Source organism: Salvelinus sp. IW2-2015, linkage group LG11 (genome assembly GCF_002910315.2).
Source record: "Salvelinus sp. IW2-2015 linkage group LG11, ASM291031v2, whole genome shotgun sequence".
Lineage (NCBI taxonomy): Eukaryota > Metazoa > Chordata > Actinopteri > Salmoniformes > Salmonidae > Salvelinus > Salvelinus sp. IW2-2015.
Window position 1 is genome coordinate 5,257,246 of NC_036851.1, and position 23,932 is coordinate 5,281,177.

The 23,932-nt window shown below is 43.1% G+C and overlaps 1 protein-coding gene across 2 annotated transcripts in view; it reads right to left on the bottom strand.

Moving 5' to 3' along the window:
- Positions 1-8,881: 8,881 nt before the first annotated feature.
- fam210b (family with sequence similarity 210 member B) overlaps positions 8,882-23,932 on the bottom strand; it is a 22,658-nt gene continuing 7,607 nt past the window's right edge. The window contains exons 1-3 of one of the 2 annotated variants that reach the window (XM_023995861.2): positions 14,878-15,795; positions 14,198-14,376; positions 8,882-13,659 (exon numbers count right to left, since the gene is read on the bottom strand). In XM_023995861.2, coding sequence (XP_023851629.2) covers positions 13,440-13,659; positions 14,198-14,376; positions 14,878-15,039 — 561 coding nt within the window. In that variant the 5' untranslated portion in view covers positions 15,040-15,795 and the 3' untranslated portion in view covers positions 8,882-13,439. Of the gene's footprint in view, positions 13,660-14,197; positions 14,377-14,877; positions 15,796-23,932 lie in introns of those variants that run through there. The other variant, XM_024147328.2, reaches the window with a different exon arrangement.

Consider the following 23,932-nt stretch of genomic DNA (forward strand, 5'->3'; position numbering starts at 1 on the left):
AACTCATATCGACTGAATTAAACAGCAAGGCCTAATTTTGTTTTAGATTCCTCGCACAGGGGCTCCAATATGTCGTGACTTTACTTTCATTAATCTGATGACTGTTATTTATTTAATCCAATAACTAAACTCAGCAAAAAAGAAACGTCCCTTTTTCAGGACCCTGTCTTCAAAGATTATTCGTAAAAATCCAAATAACTTCACAGACCTTCATTGTAAAGGGTTTAAACACTGTTTCTCATGCTTGTTCAATGAACCATAAACAATTAATGAACATGCACATGTGGAACAGTTGTTAAGACACTAACAGCTTACAGGTAGGCAAATAAGGTCACTGTTATGAAAACTTAGGACACTAGAGGCCTTTCTACTGACTCTGAAAAACACCAAAAGAAAGATGCCCAGGGTCCCTGCTCATCTGTGTGAACGTGCCTTAGGTATGCTGCAAGGAGGCATGAGGACTGCAGATGTGGCCAGGGCAATAAATTGCAACGTCCGTACTGTGAGACGCCTACGACAGCGCCTCAGGGATACAGGACGGACAGCTGATTGTCCTTGCAGTGGCAGACCATGTGTAACAACACCTGAACAGGATCGGTACATCCGAACATCACACCTGCGGGACAGGTACAGGATGGCAACAACAACTGCCTGAGTTACACCAGGGATGCACAATCGATTTGGAGGTGGAGGGTCCATCATGGTCTGGGGCGGTGTGTCACAGCATCATCCGACTGAGCTTGTCATTGCAGGCAATCTCAATGCTGTGTGTTACAGGGAAGACATCCTCCTCCCTCATGTGGTACCTTTACTGCAGGCTCATCCTGACATGATCCTCCAGCATGACAATGCCACCAGCCATACTGTTCATTCTGTGCGTTATTTCCTGCAAGACAGGAATGTTAGTGTTCTGCCATGGCCAGCGAAGAGCCCGGATCTCAATCCCATTGAGCATGTCTGGGACCTGTTGGATCAGAGGGTGAGGGCTAGGGCCATTCCCCCCAGAAATGTCCGGGAACTTGCAGGTACCTTGGTGGAAAAGTGGGTAACAGCAAGAACTGGCAAATCTGGTGCAGTCCATGAGGAGATGCACTGCAGTACTTAAAGCAGCTGGTGGCCACACCAGATAATGACTGTTACTTTTGATTTTGACCCCCCCTTTGTTCAGGGACACATTATTCCATTTCTGTTAGTAACATGTCTGTGGAACTTGTTCAGTTGATGTCATGCTGAAACAGGAAAGGACCTTTCCCAAACTGTTGCCACAATGTTGGAAGCACAGAATCGTCTAGAATGCCATTGTATGCTGTAGCACTAAGATTTCCTTTCACTGGAACTAAGGGGCCTAGCCCGAACCATGAAAAACAGCCGCAGACATTATTCCTCCTCCACCAAACTTTACAGTTGGCACTATGCATTGGTGCAGGTAGCGTTCTCCAGGCATCCACCAAACCCAGATTAGTCTTTCGGCATGACAGATGGTGAAGTGTGATTCATCCAGGGGTGTAACTTTGGTTTTAGAAGTGGAGGGCACATACATTTTTATTTTAAAAATCCGGTTGGATCAACCCTACCAAACAACCTACCCGACCACTCGGAGGCTGGACGCTATGTCCACATGGTCCTAAAGCACACCGTTGCCTCGTTTTCTATGATATGACAGGGGGGGGACAAAAATGCAATTTCAGAAAGTGGGAGGGGATGTTCTCCCCCATCCCCAGTGAAAGTTGTGCCCCTGGATTTATCCCCCCAGAGAACACGTTTCCACTGCTCCAGAGTCCAATGGCGACTAGCTTTAGGTGGCATTTTATGACGGTGCAACGTTGAAAGTCACTGAGCTCTTCAGTAAGGCCATTCTACTGCCAATGTCTGTCTATGTACATTGCATGGCTGTGTGCTCGATTTTACACACCTTTCAGCAATGGGTGTGGCCGAAATAGCCGAGTCCACTAATTTGAACGGGTGTCCACATACTTTGGTATGTATAGTTTATTTACAAAAGTAAGTCATTTTAGTGAGGCGTTATCCTGCAGTGTTGATTTAGTGTTGGGGATGTGGAATCTTGACAATTCTGGAGACGGAGGATCATACCTTTATGTTGAGATTGTTGGTGTTTTGTTGACTACATGCTTGCTGAACACTATAATTTAGGGATGGAGATATGAGTAAAGCCTTGTAAAAAAAAAAAAAAAAAATCGACAAAATTTGCCAATATCAGCAGGCATAATATCTGAATATTAGAGGAAATAATAGCGGCCTCTTTCTGTATGCTGCCTTCATGAATCCTTCATTTTAATTGCAGAACCATAATGGATTTACCTGCGGGTGTGACAATGGCTTTAAAAAAAATCATTACAAAGAATTAGGGGAGAGTTGGTTAAGTTGAGCCTAAGAGTTAAGTTGAGCCACCATTGTTTCCAGGAAATCATACACAAAATGTATAATTTTACCAAATATTTAGGATGGGGGAATAATTTCATGGAGTCTGTGAAGGAAGAAACCACATGGAAAAAGTGGTTGTAAGTTAGGCCCAAAAAACTGCTTTTCACCAAGTCAAATGAATTTATTGTGTTTAATTAATGAGGTTTAATGATGCTTAACTTACCCAGTCTCACGGCTTAACTTACCAACTTTTTTTACTGTAATATTTACATGCATTCTGATTATTTCCAGGGATACACAACATCCCGAAATATATGTAGATATCTTTCGTAGAAATACAACTATATTTCCCTTGACAGAGTGGTGCTGAATGTAAAAAATGTCTCAACTTACTTACAACTTACCTTCTCTCCCCTCTCGTTTTTTGCTTTTAAAAGGGACTTTAATATTAGTGTCTCCCTCAGACTTCTCTTTATCCTCCTACCCCCCCCCCCCCTCTCTCTCTTTCTCTGAGGGATTGTAGTGTTTGTCAGCCTGGCAGGGCCCACTCCTTTGTGGCTGACTGGTATAAGTGCCCGCAGGGAGCAGCAACCAAATCTGATTGGGGATCTAAAAAAGAAATGCATCGCTGTTACGCTGCGCTACGCTGCTGCCGTATTGATGGGTTGAATGTAGGGCTCTCATTTCCATGCCCCCGAAGCATGCAGACATAAAAATAATATTTTAATAAATGGTACTCTCTGATGCGTGTAGTTTATGTGTCGTGTTGTGCCGTTATTATAGGGAGTCTGTAGGGAGTGTGTCTTTCTTTCTATCCCTCTCCCAAAACACACAGGTTGTACAACTGATGAACAACGCATTTGACACAACGTTTGCGAGACAACATGTTTTTGAAGAGTTTGTCTGCACAGAAATGTTTACATAACCATCGTGTGGTGTCTCTTTACAACGTTTAGAATTCCCCTACATTCAACCATCAGGTCTTGACCTCGCTATTTCCTCAACAGACTATTCACCCGCTTTTAAATCTCCTTCCTAAAGCCGTGGGGAACGTCAGCAATAGAAATAAAGTAGAGTAGGGGGCAAATCACAGTGGTCCAGCTAGCTATCTATAATTCTCTTTGAGTTCTGTATTGCAAAATCTATTTCTTCCTGCTTCACACACTTGTAAATAATATATATCTTTCCATGGCAGAGAAACAGTGTTTCTTCCTCAATCAACCATCTGCATGGCCTACGGTTTTTCCAGTGTTCGTCCCAAATGGCACCCTATTACCTATATAGTGCAATACTTTTGACCGGAGCCCTTTGGGCCCCTAGTGCACTATAAAAGGAATAGGATGGCAGTTGGGACACAAATATCGTATCATAGCAACAACCTCTGCATTATTCATCTTTATGATTATTATTGACATTATAATTATGTTCTTTGGAGACGAGGGGCCTTAGCGTGTGAAATATACTTCTCATTCAAACTGAAACCGGTCAATATCTACAGTATACCAGAGAAATCACTGTGTGGAGTGACTAAGAAATCCATGGGAAGAAAAATGACAGCAGTGAATCAGATATGCAGCTCAGCCCTAAAATACGAATACACTGAATAATAACAGAGTAATATACGCTTCCATCCATCTTAAACAAGTCTACGTCCTAGATGGCACCATATTCCATGGCCTTACTCAACTTTAGTGCACTATATAGGGAATAGGGTGCCATTTCGGGACACAACGTCTTTACCCTCCAAGACAGAGAGACAGATATTTATAGTACCAGTCAAACATTTGGACACACCTACTCATTCCAAGGTTTTTCTTTATTTGTACTATTTTCTACATTGTAGAATGTCATGCAATAAAATGCAAATTAATTACTTAAAAATCATGATTTTCTGGATTTTTTCCGTCTCTCACAGTTGAAGTGTACCTATGATAAAAATTACAGACCTCTACATGCTTTGTAAGTAAGAAAACCTGCTAAATCGGCAGTGTGTCAAATACTTGTTCTCCCCACTGTATCCACAACTTTTTCAAAATTTCAATTTTTTTCCCATCAACTCACAGTACCACAAAATTGTTTAGTTGAAATATCTCCAAAAGTTGTGATGAGACAGGAATTTTTTGTTGTTAAGAGCAGTGGCAACCAGGGAAAGTGTTGGGAAAAAAATTTGGTAACATCTTGTGGTCATAATGTGAATTACAGGGGGCGGCGCTAGTTAATCCCTAGTACCCTACCGCTGTCCATATTTCTAAGCATAGTGCTGGCTGCATCATGTTATGGGTATGCTTTCCACCAGACACGGGGAGATGAATTCACCTTTTAGCAGGATAATAACCTGAAACACAAGGCCAAATCTACACTGGAGTTGCTTACCAACAATACAGCGAATGTTCCGGAGTGGCCGAGTTACAGTTTTGACTTAAATCTACAGCAAGACCTGAAAATGGTTGTTTAGCAATGATCAACAACCAATTTTACAGAGCTGGAAGAATTTTGAAAAGAATAAATGGACAAATGTCCACAATCCAGGTGTGGAAAGCTCTTATACTTACCCAGGAAGACTCACAGCTGTAAAGGTGCTTCTACAAAGTATTGACTCAGGGGTGTAAATACCTATGTAAATTAGATATTTCTGTATTTTCTAAAAACATTGCCATTATCAGTTATTGTGTGTAGATGGGGGGGAATATATATGTAATCCATGTTGAATTCATGCTGTAACGCAACAAAATGTGGAATAAGTCAAGGGGTATGAATAGTTTCAGAAGGCACTGTACTAATGACTTAAAGCTGGGAATTATTCTGGGTGAGGGAGAAACTGCAAATATTACTGCCAGATATGCGACTGCCATAGCCTGAGGGACATACATCCCATGACAATTAAGTCCATGAAGGATTTATTATACATTGTATGTAACTTACAAGTAATACATAGTGGAACCATCATCCGTGTACATTTAGTTGTTTATTTATGAGCCGTCTCTCTTTTTAGAACCTTATTTAAATCGATTGTAGATTACACAATACAACAGCAGTAGTGTTGTACTTGTATACATTATTATATATACACAATATTATTAAGCTCATTGCATTTTACTGTATTTACTGAAATGCTGTACCACTACTTCTCTGGCAATATCTATTAATTGTATTTCATGCCAATAAAGCAATCTGAATTTGACAGACAGAGAGAGACACAGAGAGAGACGGAGAGAGGAGAACGAGAGAGGAGAACGAGAAAGAGGGAGAGAGAAGGTGAGAAAGAAAGAGAGCAGAGGAGTGGAAGATCAGCTCAGCAGCTCCCCAACAGCCATTAGTCATAATTTGGTCCCGGACGCACAACAGGGCCCTTACGTCTGAAGGTACAAACTAAAATGTATTGGGCTGGCCTGCTTGGGCTAATTGAAAGAAATTGTCTGTCTGTTTGCTTTCCACAGTGTTTGAGAAGGGTTTGTTTTAAAGCTGAAGGTTTTAGCCACCAGCGCCATCAACCGAACAGCACACAGCAGAGCTCTGCACCTACTGGCTGGACAGGATTAAGGTACATTCTAACATGGTTAGAGTCAGTGCCATTTCAATTCAGTCAATTCAAGGAATTAATACAAACTCAACTCATGAATTGAGTTGAAAAATTAACATTGTTTTTCGAGGTGTTTTCAATTCATGAATCAAATTTCAATGCACTTCCTGAATTGACTGGAACTGAGGGGAAACAAAATCGAGCCCCAACCAAATTGTTATCTGGCCAGCCATTACAGGTAATTACTAGATTCACCTCAGGCGATGACACAGCCCAAATAAACACCAATCCACCAACTGTCAAAAATACTGTGACAGGTTGTGACCTTACGTTATATACTTTTCTACCTCTTTCAAAGCTGGAACAGTCTCCTACCTCTCCAACCCAGCCTTCCTTCTACTATAAACTGCCACACTCTTGCAAAAACCCAGAGGAAAATGTGAGAGGGGAATGCAATGAATGAAAAATAAATAAATCTATTTGAGACTGGCAGAAGCTCCTGTTTTTAAAATAATAAGATGTAGCTGCTCTGAGTTCTAACCGTCACTGTCTCAATCCCAGTATTCTGTGGCCTCTATGGCAACTGAGCCTCGTCATGATGAAGGAAGACAGTTGACAGCACAGCCAGGTTGACTCCACCATCCGCTACAGCCGCTAAACTTAACTCAGAGGGAGAGAGAGAGAGAGAGAGAGAGAGAGAGAGAGAGATAGAGAGAGAGAGAGAGAATGTGGGGGGCGGAGAGAAAGGGAGCGAGTGGGAGAGAGAGAAAAGGAGCATGCGAAAGGAAGAGAGAGAGAGAGGAGACAGAAGGAGTGAGACAAAGGGAGAGATAAAGGAAGAGAGTGCTCAGCTCCTCACTGTAGAGCCGGCTCTGCTGCTCAGAGATCCTGCTGCAAGTAGTGAGACTTGTTGAATTGTTGACTTTCTATTCAGACTCTGACAGGACAATTCACACTGGGGCTGTAGTGCACTACATAGGGAGCCATTTGGAACGCAAGCTGGGTCTCATACAGGTAGATAATGTTGTGGGTGGCAGGCAGCATTCATACTGTGCCAACAACAGTGTTTATGTCATTAAATCCTCATCACAACTGGACTCATCTGGGACTCAGCTAGGGGTGATTATTATAGAGTACCCAGGGAGTTGACCTGCTCCTCAGAGAGAAAGAGAAAGAAATGAGAGACAGGGGAGGGAGAGAACGGAGCAAGAGGGAAAGAGGCTAGCTAGAACAGCCTGCCAGTGTGGTTAGAAGTGCTGCCTTCCTGCCTAGCTGTCACCAATTTGTTCCTAGCCATGGGGGACATCCAGGGGATGGTGAGGTGATGGCAACTAAGAGTCCTCCTCGGCCCAGATAATGAGCCTCGAGTGTGTGTGTGTGTGTGCGCGCGCCTGTCTGCATGCGCATGTACTGTAAATGCCTGTGTTCAAGCTGCTTGAGCCCTATACCTGTACATTTACCTGAGACTGTGACTGATAACTGTCTGGCACTTCATTGTCATTGTAAATAAGAATTTGTTTTAACTGACTTGCCTAGTTGAATAAACAAATTGTTCATATTTCCCTACTGTAAATGGACAAAGCTTTTTATTTTTTATTATTCAAGTCTGAATACACTATACATTATTTAAACCCAGGTCTAGCGTGGGTCCGAGACAGGTGAGTACAATAGTGGTTATTGGGGGGGGGGGGTACAGAGTCAGACAGGGCTGCTGGTTTCCCTTTTCCCCTGACCTATGAAATCTTAAATGGGAAGCAATAGAATGAGAACCTCTTGAAGACCTGACCTGGTAGAACAGGGGCTATAACCAAAATGTTTTAGGGTTGAGTGGAAGAAGCCTGCAAAAAAATCTAAAATGTTTGTGCAGACAAAAGTCATCAACATTATCTGTGGTATCACAACTGTTATGCATGTGCAAGCTGAATGTGTTACGGGGCCATTGAGATGAATTAAGTATATATTTTTATTATTATTTTATTTTTTTATTTTTTTAAAGATATTTAGGGCATTTTCAAGAGAAAAGTTTCCTTTTAAACAAGTTGCAGCTCTGGATGGTATTTGAACAGTCTTGGTTAAATGAATGAGGTCTTAATAAATGCTGTTCGCTGTGCAGAGACGCAGTAAAGCTCTTGATAGTGCCATCATTGCATCCATAAAGGACGGAAACATGATTTGTAGTTCAGGAGCGCCACCGTGTGGCTCTTGGTGGTATTTGACTGTGTGCACATGCTTTCCTTTAAGAGCAGCCATATATCATCCATATTATAATCATGGCTGTAATCTTGACAATGTTTTTTTTATTACACATTTTGTATAAATTATGTTTGTCCTTTAGCAGACTCTTATCCAGAGCTACTTAGTCAGAATAAAATGTTTTATGACAACATTTTACTGCAATAAAAACCACATAGAAAAAATTATATTCCAATCAATTCCCCCCCAAAAAATCACACATAATTATATGGAAGGCTACAAATATCCCAATAAATCCTTACTTCATACAGAGCTAATAGGACAAGAACTTGCATTGGACACAACAGTTCTCCTTAGCTAATTACAACCAGTCTGGAACCCAAACCGGTGTTTAACAGAGCATATGCATTTCCAGGCTAAATGACAAGGGGGAGAGTTAAGAGAAGGTAACCTAAATATTTCTGCTGAATCGTTCACCTAGAACAGAAAAGAACATGGCTACTCAGCTAACAGTAAGACCAGTCAGTGGAGGTGAGTGATCAGCTTTTTTACAAACCTTCCCAGTAGAGAAACTTCACAGCACAGAGATGCTGACTGACCGACCAACCTGTATCCACAACTCCTATTCCTAAAAGAATATTATTTAGACCATTCCTTAGAACATTCTGAACTTCAAGGTAGGGTTTAGAATAGATTCTCGTATCATTCAGAAAGTCCCTGATAATCAAACTTCATCCAGTGCCACTGGTTCAATATGATTGTAAATAAATATATCTAAGACAGATGGCCCTTTTGTTGTCTTTTTATTTATGGTCATGAGTGGATGAATTTCAACCCCATTTATAATAAATGATAAACCTGTAACAGTGAATTCATATTACTTTTTCATATTTTATTACAATAATTCAGACAGACATGGCACTTTACTTACTTATGTTACAAAACAGGAAGCAGGAGCTAAGGTAAAACACAACGGCCTGAAAACACAATGACAACTGCATAGAATCTTAAAACATACAGAGGACCAACTACTGTACTTTAGTTTGTAAAGGAAACAAATAGGGATATTTACAGCAGTGGAGGCTCCTTGGAGTAAGAGGGCGAGCATCCTCAAAGAATTTCATAAAAATACAAATAGTGAAACAAAGTTAACCGTTTTAGATTAAACTATGCGAAATATATTCACGTCACCAAACAATTGCTTAATACAGTTTTGCAATGGTCTACAATACCCTCGGCAGCACTCTGTAGGGTGGCATCATGGTGTAGCCAGAGGACAGCTAGCTTCTGTCCTTCTCTGGTTATATTGACTTCAATGCAAAACCTAGGAGGCTCATGGTTCTCACCCCCTTCCACAGACTTACACAGTGATTATGACGACTTCCGGAGGATGTCCTTCAACCTATCAGAGCTCTTGCAGCATGAACTGACATGTCCACCCAATCAAAGGATCAGAGAATAAATCTAGTACTGAAAGCATAAGCTACTGCAGTGCATAAAATGTGGTGAGTAATTGACTCAGAGAGAAAGATAATAGTTGAACAGTTTAACAAATTCATATATCCTTCTAACCCCCCCCCATTAAAAGAGTTAGATGCACTATTGTAAAGTGGTTGTTCCACTGGATATCATAAGGTGAATGCACCAATTTGTAAGTCGCTCTGGATAAGAGCGTCTGCTAAATGACTTAAATGTAAATATATTTAAAAAATGAAGGAGAAGCAAGAGAGAGAAAGAGCTAGCTATATTTGGTTGTATTATTTTAAACGTTCACTTAGCTAGTTGAATGCAGCTAGCCAGTTTAGCCTACTCAAACCGAAAAGGATGCTACGTTAGCTAGATGGCTATGGCTATCCAACACTGGAACTCTTCCAAGTTAAAGTAAGATTTTGGTTTTATTCATTTATTGCCACAGGGTCCCACCGGTGTAACTGCTAAACTGCTTTCTGACTACACTGCGTGATTGTAGCTAGCGGGTTTAATAACACGTTAGTTCTAGTAGGTATGATTACTATAAGGTGACAACAGTTTAGGCTGTGTGTAGTGGTTAGCGGTCATGATATGAAGGTTTTTTTGCCTGGTCACAGGCAGCTGATGTGTTGTGCACTGAAGTCCACACGCGAAGGGAACAGGTGAGAGGGGGAGAGCGCATAGATAGTTCAAGAAGGAATTATATACACACCACATTCGGAAAGTATTTAGACCCCTTGACTTTTTACACATTTTGTTACATTACAGCCTTAGATGCTCACCATAAATGTTATTCAATCATTGCACCCACACTGCCTACGAGCGTCTGTGTAGCCAGGCGCTAAAATAGAACTTGGTTCTATTTGTGACGCTCAATGCGCTGCAAGACCTGCCTCTCCCATCTCCTCATTGGTTTTTAGGTGCATATACCCACGTGGGTGATTGAAAGATGAACTGAGGTCCAGAATCCAGTTGGTTGAGGTAATGCACCGTAAAGTTGGTTGCCAACTGCCATATAAAGTCCAAAGAAGAAAAAGAAGCCTGAAGGAAGGAGAGATGACTAGAAACAAATTCGGTTTACAGTTTAATCTGTGGATTAATTGTCAGAGTAGAGGACCTTGTGCATCTCAGGTAAAAAAACAACCCAATGTTTATATCCCAGGACAAATTTGCTAGCAACAGCAAGGTAGTTAGCTAAATTGCCATAAAATGTTAAATGCTTTTCGACCCGTCCCAAAATGTATATAATTGGTTCAGAGTTTGATTTGATATTTCAACCTGCGTGACATGATCACATCTGGTGTGGGTGGACAAAATCAATTAGTCTAGTCAGCATGTTATTCTAAAATTGATTATATATATTTATTTTCATCAATCTACACACAATACCCCATAATGACAAAGCGAAAACAGGTTTTTAGAATGTATTTACATAAGTATTTAAACGTTTTGCTATGAGACTCAAAATTGAGCTCAGGTGCATCCTAATTCCATTGATCATCGTTGAGATGTTTCTATATCTTGATTAGAGTCCACCTGTGGTAGTTTCAATTGATTGGACAAGATTTAGTCCCACTGTTGACAGTGCATGTCAGAGCAAAAACCAAGACATGAGGTCAAAAGGAATTGTCCGTAGAGCTCAGAGACAGGATTGTTTCGAGGCACATATCTGGGGATACATATCAATCATTATTAAATGGAAGAAGTTTGGAACCACCAAGACTCTTCATAGAGCTGGCAATAGGGGGAGAAGGGCCGTGGTCAGAGAGGTGACCAAGAACCTGATGTTCACTCCGACAGAGCTCCAGAGGTCCCCTGTGGAGATGGAAGGACAACCATCTCTGCAGCACTCCACCAATCAGGCTTTTATGGTAGAGTAGCCAGACGGAAGCCACTCCTCAGTAAAAGGCACTTGACAGCCCACTTGGAGTTAGGCAATAGGCACCTAAAGGACTCTCAGACCATGAGAAACAAGATTCTCTGGTCTGATGAAACCAAGATTAAACTCTTTGGCCTGAATACCAAGCGTCAGGTCTGAAGGAAACCTGGCACCATCCTTACGGTGAAGCATGGTAGTAGCAGCATCATGCTGTGGGTATGTTTTTCAGCGGCAGGTACTGGAAGACTAGTCAGGATCAAGCGAAAGATGAACTGAGCAAAGTACAGAGAGACCCTTGATGAAAACCTGCTTGCAGAGCGCTCAGGACGTATCATGGAGAAATTACAAGATTATGTTATACTGTTATTGCATCAAATGTTTTTTTTATGCAACAGAATAGGGTTCTTAGAACTCTATCGTGTCTGTGTGAACTGAGAGGAGCTTCTGAGATTTAACTCTAGCAACTTATTTATGATGGTCTTGTCATCTCTCGGACTGAGTTGGTGTTTCTGTGCCAGGAGGTATCTGGGTGGAGAGGGCTCGGTATGGATAATGATGAGAGGAACCTTGTTTTAGGGGCCAGAACCTGGTTTCCCCACAATGAGCACATCTTTACAGCAGATATTTTTTTAAATACAAATCCTAACCTTGTGACCCATTCCACACATCTGTTGTTTGTGTTGTAGACTAAGGGGGTGTGTACCTTTGTTATAAAAAGGTGTTTGTATTCGTTCTCAGTGCTCTCAACCCAACCCCCGACGACCAGCCATCGTTATTGCTCTATATTTTCCCTATTAATACGTTTTGAATAAAGTAATATCCTGATTGGTGATTGACCCTGTCTCTCCTCATTATTGATTAGAATTTCCACAACAGACGTCAGACTGGGGTGAAGGTTCACCTTCCAACAGGACAGTGACCCTAAGCACACAGCCAAGACAACGCAGGAGTGGCGTCAGGACAAGTTTCTGAATGTCCTTGAGTGGTCCAGCAAGAACCCAGACTTAACCCCGATCGAACATCTCTGGAGAGACCTGAAAATAGTGGTCATACCCAAGAAGACTCGAGGCGGTAATCTCTGCCAAAGGTGCTTCAACAAAGTACTGAGTAAAGGGTCTGAATACTTATGTAAATATGAGTTTTTTTATTTGCAAAAAATTCTAAAAACCTGCTTTTGCTTTGTAATTATGGCGTATTGTGTGAAGATTGATGAGGCAAAAAAGAATTGATCCATTTTAGAAGGCTGTAACGTGACAAAATGAGGAAAAAGTCAAGGGGTCTGAAAACTTTCCGAATGCACTATATACAATGAGCAAAGTGATCATGCTGTTTTTATATGGCTGCTATGAAAGTGAATTGTGTTTGCGTGTGATCAGGGGTGTATTTATTCCACCGATTCTGTTGAAAAAGGTTCCTTAAATGGAATGGGGATAAACATACCTGAATTTGTCCAATAGAAACTCTCGTTTGCAACTGTTTGACTAATGATTACACCCTAGATCAGCTAGATGCAGGCACGAGAGTTCACGGTGGTATTGAATGTGTTACAGTCTCACCATGATTACTAAAAATTATCTTGATGAAGATTCACAATGTAAACTTTTCATAAGATAGGTTGTAGCAATCTCATGATGGGTACAGGGACACTGAGTATCTTGTAGTAGCCTAAACCTATCAATGTTACATTGAGCTGGGCGAATGGAATATGAATGACAGTCATCCAACATACCGTAATAGAAACAAGGCCATGCTTATAAGAAATACATTTTAAAAATCATCCTCCCTCATCTTAAATGGCACAGACCACCACTGATCTACAGGTGGGTTAAAAGTCAGCCTCGYTTGGTTCTGTTTTTTCTCCTGCAGAAATTCCAGTTGAAAAATTAGAGATGGAAGAATTTCTCACGCTTATTCCCTCCTGATTCCAGAAATGGTCATGGTCATATTTGGAAAGTCTCAGTTATCGAAGTTAGTGGAGGTTGGGGTCTCAGCCACTCAGTGTGTAGGCGAGTCGGGTGCCTTGAAGAGGCCACTCTTTCTGAGGTAGCGTACAAGAAGAGGCACTGATATCACAGTGATGCTGATACGGAGCGGAGCAAACAGCTTGTGGACGGCGTACGCCAGGACAAACGTACTGGTACCCGCCGCCAACTTGGACTGAACCAGAGATTCACTGAATCCCATCTTGTACAGGATCGCAGCCATGTCGATCCCACTGTGGAGAGGAACACACATACCAGAGGGAGCCATATAACTTCAGCATTGGACAGGATTTCAACATGGCCCTCAAAGCAATTGTAGGATCTTGTACCTCAAAGACGCAGATTACTGAAAGGCTCGGTGAAGAAATAAACTATTAAGTCATCAAATGTATCAAAATGGTCCCGAATAGTTCATCCCGTTAGAATGCTGCTCTACACTTATCGTCTAAAATGGCTCCCTATTCCCTACATGGTGCACTGCAATGTACTAACAGAGCACTATATTGAACATGGTGCCATTTCAGAATGTCCGCCTCTCTCCCGCAACAATTATGCGGTGTGTTAGTGAACTGTAGCGCCGGGCGGGCCAGGAGGGCGTTGAATCCAAGGGCCATTACAGCTATCTGGGGAGATCGGTGAGCTGGCTGATAATCTGGACTCAATCCCTCGGGTATTCAGCCTACTGTCAATCAAGCCGTGTCAACAAGGAAGACAAATGTAATGTTTTTGTATATGTGATAAATACTGTTGAAGTCTTGCAACATACAGTACCTGGACACAGTGAGGTAGAACATGCCCAGAGACATGAGGGATATACATATGTGGAAGGAGACTCCTACAGCTCCGTACTCCTTAAAGATCTTCTTCAGCTGCTGGGTCTTGCTAGGTTTGTCCTCCTCAGGCTCCGGTACCTCAGGGACTTTGGCTGAGGCCTGCTTTGGAGTCTGGTTCTGGTCGGGTCAGAGAGAGATATCATTTTGTATTTATCCTTTAATTAAACTCAAGGAAGTCACATTGAGATTTAAAGTTTAAGTGAGCCCTGGACAAGGAAGATCAATACTGGTTCCACATGTAAAAGTCAAATTCAAAAAGTATTAATGAAATTTACAGTTGAAGTTGGAAGTTTACATGCACTTAGGTTGGAGTCATTAAAACTCGTTTTTCAACCACTCCACAAATTTCTTGTTAACAAACTATAGTTTTGGCAAGTAGGATAGGACATCTACTTCGTGCATGACACAATACATTTTTCCAACAATTGTTTACAGACAGATTATTTCACTATCACAATTCCAGTTGGTCAGAAGTTTACATATACTAAATTGACTGTTTCTTTAAACAGCTTGGAAAATTCCCCAAAATTATGTTTTGGCATTAGAAGCTTCTGACAGGCTAATTTACATCATTTCGGTCAATTGGAGGTGTACCTGTGGATGTATTTCAAGGCCTACCTTCAAACTCAGTGCCTCTTTGCTTGACATCATGGGAAATTGCAGACCTCCACAAGTTTGGTTCATCCTTGGGAGCAATTTCCAAACGCCTGAAGGCACCACATTCATCTGTACAAACAATAGTACGGAAGTATAAACACCATGGGACCATGCAGCCGTCATACCGCTCAGGAAGGCAACGCGTTCTGTCTCCTAGAGATGAACTTACTTTGGTGCGAAAAGTGCAAATCAATCCCAGAACAACAGCAAAGGACCTTGTGAAGATGCTGGAGGAAACAGGTACAAAAGTATCTATATCCACAGTAAAACGAGTTCTATATCGACATAACCTGAAAGGCCGTTCAGCAAGGAAGAAGCCACTGCTCCAAAACCGCCATAAAAAAGCCAGACTACGGTTTGCAACTGCACATGGGAACAAAGATCGTACTTTCTGGAAAAATGTCCTGTGGTCTGATGAAACAAAAATATAACTGTTTGGCCATAGGAGGGACTGCAGGAGGGACTGGTACACTTCACAAAATATATGGCTTCATGAGGAAGGAAAATGATGTGGATATATTGAAGCAACATCTCAAGACATCAGTCAGGAAGTTAAAGCTTGGTCGCAAATGGGTCTTCCAAATGGACAATAACCCCAAGCATACTTCCAAAGTTGTGGCAAAATGGCTTAAGGACAACAAAGTCAAGGTATTGGAGTGGCCATCACAAAACCCTGAACTCAAGCCTATTGAAAATTTGTGGGCAGAACTGAAAAAGCGTGTGCGAGCAAGAAGGCCTACAAACCTGACTCAGTTACACCAGCTCTGTCAGGAGGAATGGGCCAAAATTCACCCAAGCTTGTGGAAGGCTACCCGAAACATTTGACCCAAGTCAAACAATTTGAAGGCAATGCTACCAAATACTAATTGAGTGTATGTAAACTTCTGACCCACTGGGAATATGATGAAATAAATAAAAGCTGAAATAAATCATTCTAAAAGCTGAACTATTATTCTGACATATCACATTCTGAAAATAAAGTGGTGATCCTAACTGACCTAAGACAGGGAATTTTTACTAGGATTAAATGTCAGGAACTGTGAAAAACGCTTTAAAATGTATTTGGCTAAGGTGTATGTAAACTTCCGACCACAACTGTATATGCATCATACAATAGTCAATATGTTGAATAATAACCCACAGCATCCTTCCTAACCATTCATTAAACCTGGGGGTCCTGACCGAGCCTGGACACACTACTCATTCAAGGTTACTGCAGACTATTGAAAGCTGAATCAGTGTACTACTGAGTCAGCTAATTAGACGGAGTCTGCCTGGAGAAGTGTTGTGTTATTCATGTAATCTACTGGGGGGGGAAGAACGAGAGAACGAGAGTGAGAGAGAGAGAGCTGGTGCTCCACTCACGAGACATGACGCGGGGCTGTGATTACTCTTCGTCTGTGACCCCGGGCCACAGACACACTCGGATGAACAGGAGGGGGAGATTAGAGACTATCTGTAGGATAATTACATGTACAGCGGCATGCAGGGCATGGGGAGAACACACACACTTCCAAAGATTACATATAGTAGGGGCAGTAGAGTGTCAATCTGTATTATTGGCATGGAATACAGAGGTATTATAGGATAGACATAGTGACCCGACAAGAGCTTCTAAACATCAGAACTGGGATTTCTCACCTCGAACTGAACGAAGAGTTTTTCTTCAATGAGTCGGACGTGAGGGATATACTGTTGACACCCGACCAGGCCACAATGCCCGTGGATTCGCTGGAGAAGGAAACGTAGATTGAGGCAAAAGATCAGGGTGCCTTGTGAGGACCAGGCGACGAGTGGCTAATCTGCCCTTGCCCTCAACCGCTAAAAACCGCTACCTTTCAACCGCTAGAAAATAAATGTGACAAACTGAAAGCACGTATATCCTACCAACGGGACATTAAAAACGGTTATATTTTATGCTTCACAGAGTCGTGGATGAACGACGACATTAAGAACATACAGCGGGTTATACACTATCGGCAAAACAGAACAGCAGCCTCTGGTAAGACACGGGGCGGGGGCCTATACATTTATGTAAACAACAGTCGTTGCATGATATCTAAGGAAGTCTCAAAGTTTTGCTCGCCCGAGGTGGAGTATCTTATGATAAGCTGCAGACCTCACTATTTACCCAGAGAATTTACATCTGTTTTTTTTCATAACTGTCTATATACCACCACAGAGCGAGGTTGGAACTAAAACCGCACTAATGAGCTGTATTCCGCCATAAGCAAACAGGAAAACGCTCATCCAGAGGCGGCGTCCCTAGTGTCCGGTGACTTTAATGCAGGGAAACTTAAATAAGTTTTAACGAATTTCTATCAACATGTTAAATGTGCAACCAGAGGTAAAACAATTCTAGACCACCTCTACTCCACACACAGAGATGCGTACAAAGCTCTCCCTCACCCTCCATTTTGCAAATCTGACCATAACGCTATCCTCCTGATTCCTGCTTACTAGCAAAAATTCAAGCAGGAAGCACCAGTGACTCGGTCTATAAAAAAGTGGTCAGATGAAGCAGATGCTAAACTACAGGACTGTTTTTCTACTACAGACTGGAATATATTCTGGGATTCTTCCGATGGCAGTCGGAAGAATCCCAGAACCAGATCAGTCACTGGCTTTATGAATAAGTACATCGAGAACGTCTACCCCAACCAGAAGCCATGGATTATAGGCAACAGTCGCACTGAGCTAAAGGGTAGAGCTGCCGCTTCAAGGAGCGGGACTCTAACCCGGAAGCTTATAAGAAATCCCGCTATGCCCTCCGACAAACCATCAAACAGGCAAAGCAACAATACAGGACTAAGATCGAATCTTACTACACCGGCTCCAATGCTCTTCGGATGTGGGCTTGCAAACTATTACAGACTACAAAGGGAAGCACAACCAAGAGCTGCCCAGTGACACGAGCCTACCAGATGAGCTAAATAACTTCTATGCTCGCTTCGAGGCAAGTAACACTGAAACACGCATGAGAGCATCAACTGTTCCGGATGACTGCGTTAACACGCTCTCCGCAGCCGATGCGAGTAAGACCTTTAAACAGGTCAACATTCACAAGGCCGCTGGGCCAGACGGATAACCAGGACGTGTACTCCGAGCGTGCGCTGACCAACTGGCAAGTTTCTTCACTGACATTTTCAACCTCTCCCTGTCTGAGTCTGTAATACCAACATGTTTCATAGTCCCTGTGGCCAAGAACACTAAGGTACCCTGTCTAAATGACTACCGACCCGTAGCACTCACGTCTGTAGCCATGAAATGCTTTGAAAGGCTGGTCATGGCTCACATCAACAATATTATCCCAGAAACCCTAGACCCACTCCAATTTGCATACCGCACAAACAGATCCACAGATGATGCAATCTCTATTGCACTCCACACTGACCTTTCCCACCTGGTCAAAAGGAACACCTATGTGAGAATGCTATTCATTGACTACAGCTCAGCGTTCAACATCATAGTGCCCTCAAAGCTCATCACTAAGCTAAGGACCCTGGACTAAACAGCTCCCTCTGCAACTGGATCCTAGACTTCCTGACGGGCCGCCCCCAGGTGGTAAGGGTAGGTAACAACATATCCGCCACACTGATCCTCAACACGGGGGCCCCTCAGGAGTGAGTGCTCAGTTCCCTCCTGTACTCCTTCTTCACTCATGACTGCACGGCCTGCACTCCTCCAACACCATCATTAAGTTTGCCGAAGACACAACAGTGGTAGGCCTGATCAACGACAACGATGAGACAGCCTACAGGGAGGTGATCAGAGACCTGACTGTGTGGTGCAAGGACAACAACCTCTCCCTCAACGCGATCAAATCAAAGGAGATGATTGTGGACTACAGGAAAAAGAGGACCGAGCACGCCCCCATTCTCATCGACGGGGCTGTAGTGGAACAGGTTGAGAGCTTCAAGTTCCTTGTCGTCCACATCAACAACAAACTAACATGGTCCAAGCACACCAAGACATTTACATTTTAGTCATTTAGCAGACGCTCTTATCCAGAGCGACTTACAGTAGAGTGCATACATTTTATTACATTTTTACATACTGAGACAAGGATATCCCTACCGGCCAAACCCTCCCTACAGGCCAAACCCTCCCTAACCCGGACGACGCTATACCAATTGTGCGTCGCCCCACGGATCTCCCGGTTGCGGCCGGCTGCGACAGAGCCTGGGCGCGAACCCAGCCCAGCCTGGGCGCGAACCCAGAGACTCTGGTGGCGCAGCTAGCACTGCGATGCAGTGCCCTAGACCACTGCGCCACCCAGGAGATCATTCGTGAAGAGGGCACGACAAAACCTATTCCCCCTCAGGAGACTGAAAAGATTTGGGTCCTCAGATCCTCAAAAGATCTTACAGCTGCACCATCGAGAGCATCCTGACTGGTTGCATCACTGTCTGGTATGGCAACTGCTCAGACTCCGACCGCAAGGCACTACAGAGGGTAGTGCGTACGGCCCAGTACATCACCGGGGCCAAGCTTCCTGCCATCCTGGACCTCTATACCAGGCGGTGTCAGAGGAAGACCCTAAAAATCGTCAAAGACTCCAGCCACCCTAGTCATAAACTGTTCTCTCTGCTACCACACGGCAAACGGTACCGGAGCGCCAAGTCTAGGTCCAAGAGGCTTCTAAACAGCTTCTACCCCCAAGCCATAAGACTCCTGAACAGCTAATCAAATGGCTACCCAGACTATTTGCACCCCCCCACGCTGCTGCGCTCTGTTGTTATCTATGCATAGCCACTTTAACAACCCTACCTGCATGTACACAATTATCTCAATTACCTCGACACCGGTGCCCCCACACATTGACACATTGACTCTGTACCAGTACCCCCTGTATATAGCCCCACTATTGTTATTTACTGCTGCTCTTTAATTATTTGTTTTTCTTATCTATAACTTTTTCTTGTTGTTGAATTTTCTTAAAACTGCATTGTTGGTTAAAGGATTGTAAGCATTTCACTGTAAGGTCTACCACAACTGTTGTATTCGGCACGTGTCAAATACAATTTGATATAGTCAGACACATAAAGCAGCTTTGTTCCAATAGGTGAAAAGGTAAGAACCAAATAAGATGCAAATCATAAAACACAGAGTAAAGAAGCTGGAGTGTAAATTATTGTACCACTGCCAGGCAGAGTGAGAGTGGCGAGTTCTATGATATCGCCTGCTGAGTGTCACAGGGAGAGCAACAACTCATTCCTAGACCAATAGGAATCCAGGAGGGGCTGACAGAGTAGAACATAACTAGTCAAGGTTCGCATCAAGCTGGCTCTACATTTTTTCTGGGTATGTTGCATTGAAAGTGGCTAATATAGCGTCACACAATTGCCACAGTAAAGAGAAACGTTGATAATGTTAACAGGGAGAACTCTAGAACAGTGATCACCGACCATTGAGTCAAGATCACTTCGCGTCAAAATACAAGCCGAGATATACCACTCAGATTATTTTAAACATAAGCCTATGTAACATTAACCAATTAAAAACCGCACTGTAGCAATGAGGTTTGTGCAGTAAGCTATAGGCCCAATTCATTACAACCGCATATTAGCTTTGCTTGAATAGCCCTGCCAATGCATTGTTGTTATGGCCAATTAAAAAAATATATATTTCAAAATACACTTTCCTACTCATTCATTACTGCTGCAGAGAGGAAGAATGCACATTTTATGGCTTATAAAAGTGTTGAATACAAAGTGTTGACAGTTCTGAGTAAGAACTTAAACATGAACTCACAACAACAAAAAACAGCATCTCTTTGCTGTATTCATTGAGTCACTCTCCAGTCATGGTTTTAAACGTTCTGAAATGTCACAGTATCAACTTTGCTGTAGCTTTCTTTTACGCCTGCTACGTTACTGCAGACACGGTCATCTGAGCCACCTGGTTGACCAGCGGTAGGGCACTTGGCAGAGTTTGTGCCGTCAGACACATGAAATGGTTCAAAATGACAACAGTTCGCCTACCCGGTGTGCAGGGAAGCTGAAATCGGGTGCACCTACCGCCAACAGTCCTAGACAACAAAAAATGTATAAATAGGAACACAAGGCTTTATCGTTGGGTTTTTTACAGAAATGTTTGGCGATCGACTAGGAATTCCTAGGAGATGGACCAGTCGGTTGGTGACCGTTGAGTGAAGTTCAATCTGGTTCTTGTGGTGGTTCATTTCTGTATTATTAAAATGAGGAGAGACAAACTTATCACACAAGTCAGAGTTATACTTCAACCGAATCTTTATTAGTGAGAGCACTGCAATAGCGATGGCTGGTCGACGAACCACCTGCAGATGGTTCGTTGAGAGCCATGACACAAAGGCTACTAAAATATTTTATGGCAAAGATCCACCACCCCCTAGTCTACATAACAGATGTGTGGAACGGGTCACAAGGTGAGACTTGATAGATGAGAAAGCAATATCCCGCAGCAAGATAGCGTTTGCTATAAATTCTGTTCTTATCGTTCAGTTTGGTCCCCAAGACGAGACTCCGATCTCATTCCTGGTACTTCACAGCACAAAAGAACAAACTCATTCTATGGCATGAATCCATTGTCAACTCCAGATGCTCCCATCTCAAGTAAAACCCCTTCTTGACCACACGCCTGGACAAGCTCACTGAGGGGAGTGAGCCTCTAGCTCATACAATATCCCAGGATAAGTGCAACATCAGAGATGACATACAATGGTTCCAGACACTACCCCACACATCTAGTCTCAAACCTGATTGTCCCCAAGGCCCAAGCGACTGGCACACAGACATTGTGGAGACAAGTAATTGGTTCCCCATTAAATCAGAACATCCCTTCACATGGTTTAAGAATAGGTAAAGACACATTCACATATGAAGACAATGTTCCCTCCTGTCCTCTTCTCTTTCTGATATTCTGCATAGCACCAGAGACATGTGAAAGGCGAGCCTGACCTCTCCCCTCTCTGGGCCCCAGGTGACTGAGCCACAGCTGAGGGAGGAAGTGCAACTGCCAACACCAGAGTCCAAAGGGACACATTCTAATAACAAGCATATCATACAAGCATATTATGCAGATAAGAAATCTTAATTATCTATGTTACCCAACTAATTCTGATTCTTCCGCCACATGCTTCTCTCTGTGGGCTGATATTTCTGCGCGGCAGTCTTGGGGCTACTGAGCCGCGCGTGCAGCTTAGAGGGAACACTGGGTGTCAGCTATGATATGACACATTGAGTTATTGAACTACAGTAAGTGAAGTGAACTAACACCCGGTAACAGAATGACATCATGGTTCTATGATCTATACAGAAAAACATCATTATGAATGCCATCCTCTTCAGGTGATGTTTCCTGAAGAGGTACACAAACATGTAATATCCTCCTTTGCACGTATGGGTATTATTCTACACACTGGCTATTATTCAAATGAGCTCCGCACCCAAACAAGACCAAATTAGGTTGGTCCCCGGACCAAATCTGTACCGATCATAGACTTTTTTCACAAGTTTGGACATCACACACACAGTACAACACAGTAGAGTACAGCATAGAACAGTTCAGGACAGTAGATTATACTGTACTATATACTCTAGTGTGTTCTACTGTACTAAACTGTGTATTGTACTGACATATACTCTACTTTACTGTACAGTCCAAACTTGTCAAACAGACATCTATGATTGGATTCACCAAATGTCAACGTCCATGGACAGCGTCGGTGCTCAGTGGGTGAGAGGACTGGTTACAGGAAATGGAAAGAAAAGGGGGCTCATTGGTAGGTGTCGGTAAGAGCCGGGAGAGGTGACATTAACTGGGGGCGAGAAAAGAGAGAGAGAAGAGAGAGAGAGCGAAAGAGAGAGAGAGAGAGCGAAAAGAGAGAGAGAGAGAGAAAAGAGAGAGAGAGAGAAAAGAGAGAGGAAAAAGAGAGCGAGAGAGAAAAGAGAGCGAGAGAGCAAAAAGAGAGCGAGAGAAGCGAAAAGAGAGAGCGAAAAGAGAGAGAAAAGAGAGAGAGCGGAGAGAGAGAAGAGAGAAGAGAGAGAGCGAAGAGAGAGAGAGCAAAAAGAGAGCGAGCGAGCAAAAAGAGAGAGCGAGCGAGCAAAAAGAGAGAGCGAAAAAGAGAGAGAGAGCGAAAAGAGAGAGAGGCGAAAAGAGAGCGAAAAGAGAGAGCGAGAGAGCGAAAAGAGAGAGCGAGCGAGGAGCGAAAAGAGCGAGAGAGCGAAAGAGCGAGAGCAAAAAAGAGAAGAGAGAGAGAGAGAGAAGAGAGAGAAAGAGAGAGAGAGAAAGAGAGAAAGAGAGAGAGAAAAAGAGCGAGAGAGCGAAAAGAGCGCGAGGAGCGAAAAGAGCGAGAGAGCGAAAGAGCGAGAGAGGCGAAAAGAGCGAAGAGCGAAAAGAGCGAAAAGAGCGAGAGAGCGAAAAGAGCAGAGAGCGAGAGAGCGAAAAGAGCGAGAGAGCGAAAAGAGCGAGAAGAAGCGAAAAGAGCGAGAGAGCGAAAAGAGCGAGGAGAGAAAGAGAGCGAGAGAGAGAGAGCGAAAAGAGAGAGAGAGCGAAAAGAGAAGAGAGAGCGAAAAGAGAGAGAGAGCGAAAGAGAGAGAGAGCGAAAGAGAGAGAGAGCGAAAAGAGAGAGAGAGCGAAAAGAGAGAGAGAGCGAAGAGAGAGAAGAGAGCGAAAGAGAGAGAGAGCGAAAAGAGAGAGAGCGAAAAGAGAGAGAGAGCGAAAAGAGCGAGAGAGAGAGAGAGCGAAAGAGGAGAGAGCGAAAAGAGAGAGAAGCGAAAGAGCGAGAGAGCGAAAAGAGAGAGAGAGCGAAAAGAAGAGAGAGAGCGAAAAGAGAGAGAGAGCGAAAAGAGAGAGAGAGCGAAGAGAGAGAGAGAAGAGCGAAGAGAGAGAGAGAGCGAAGAGAGAGGAGAAGAGCGAAAAGAGAGAGAGAGCGAAAGAGAGAGAGAGCGAAAAGAGAGAGAGAGCGAAAGAGAGAGAGAGAAGCGAAAAGAGAGAGAGAGCGAAAAGAGAGAGAGAGCGAAAAGAGAGAGAGAGC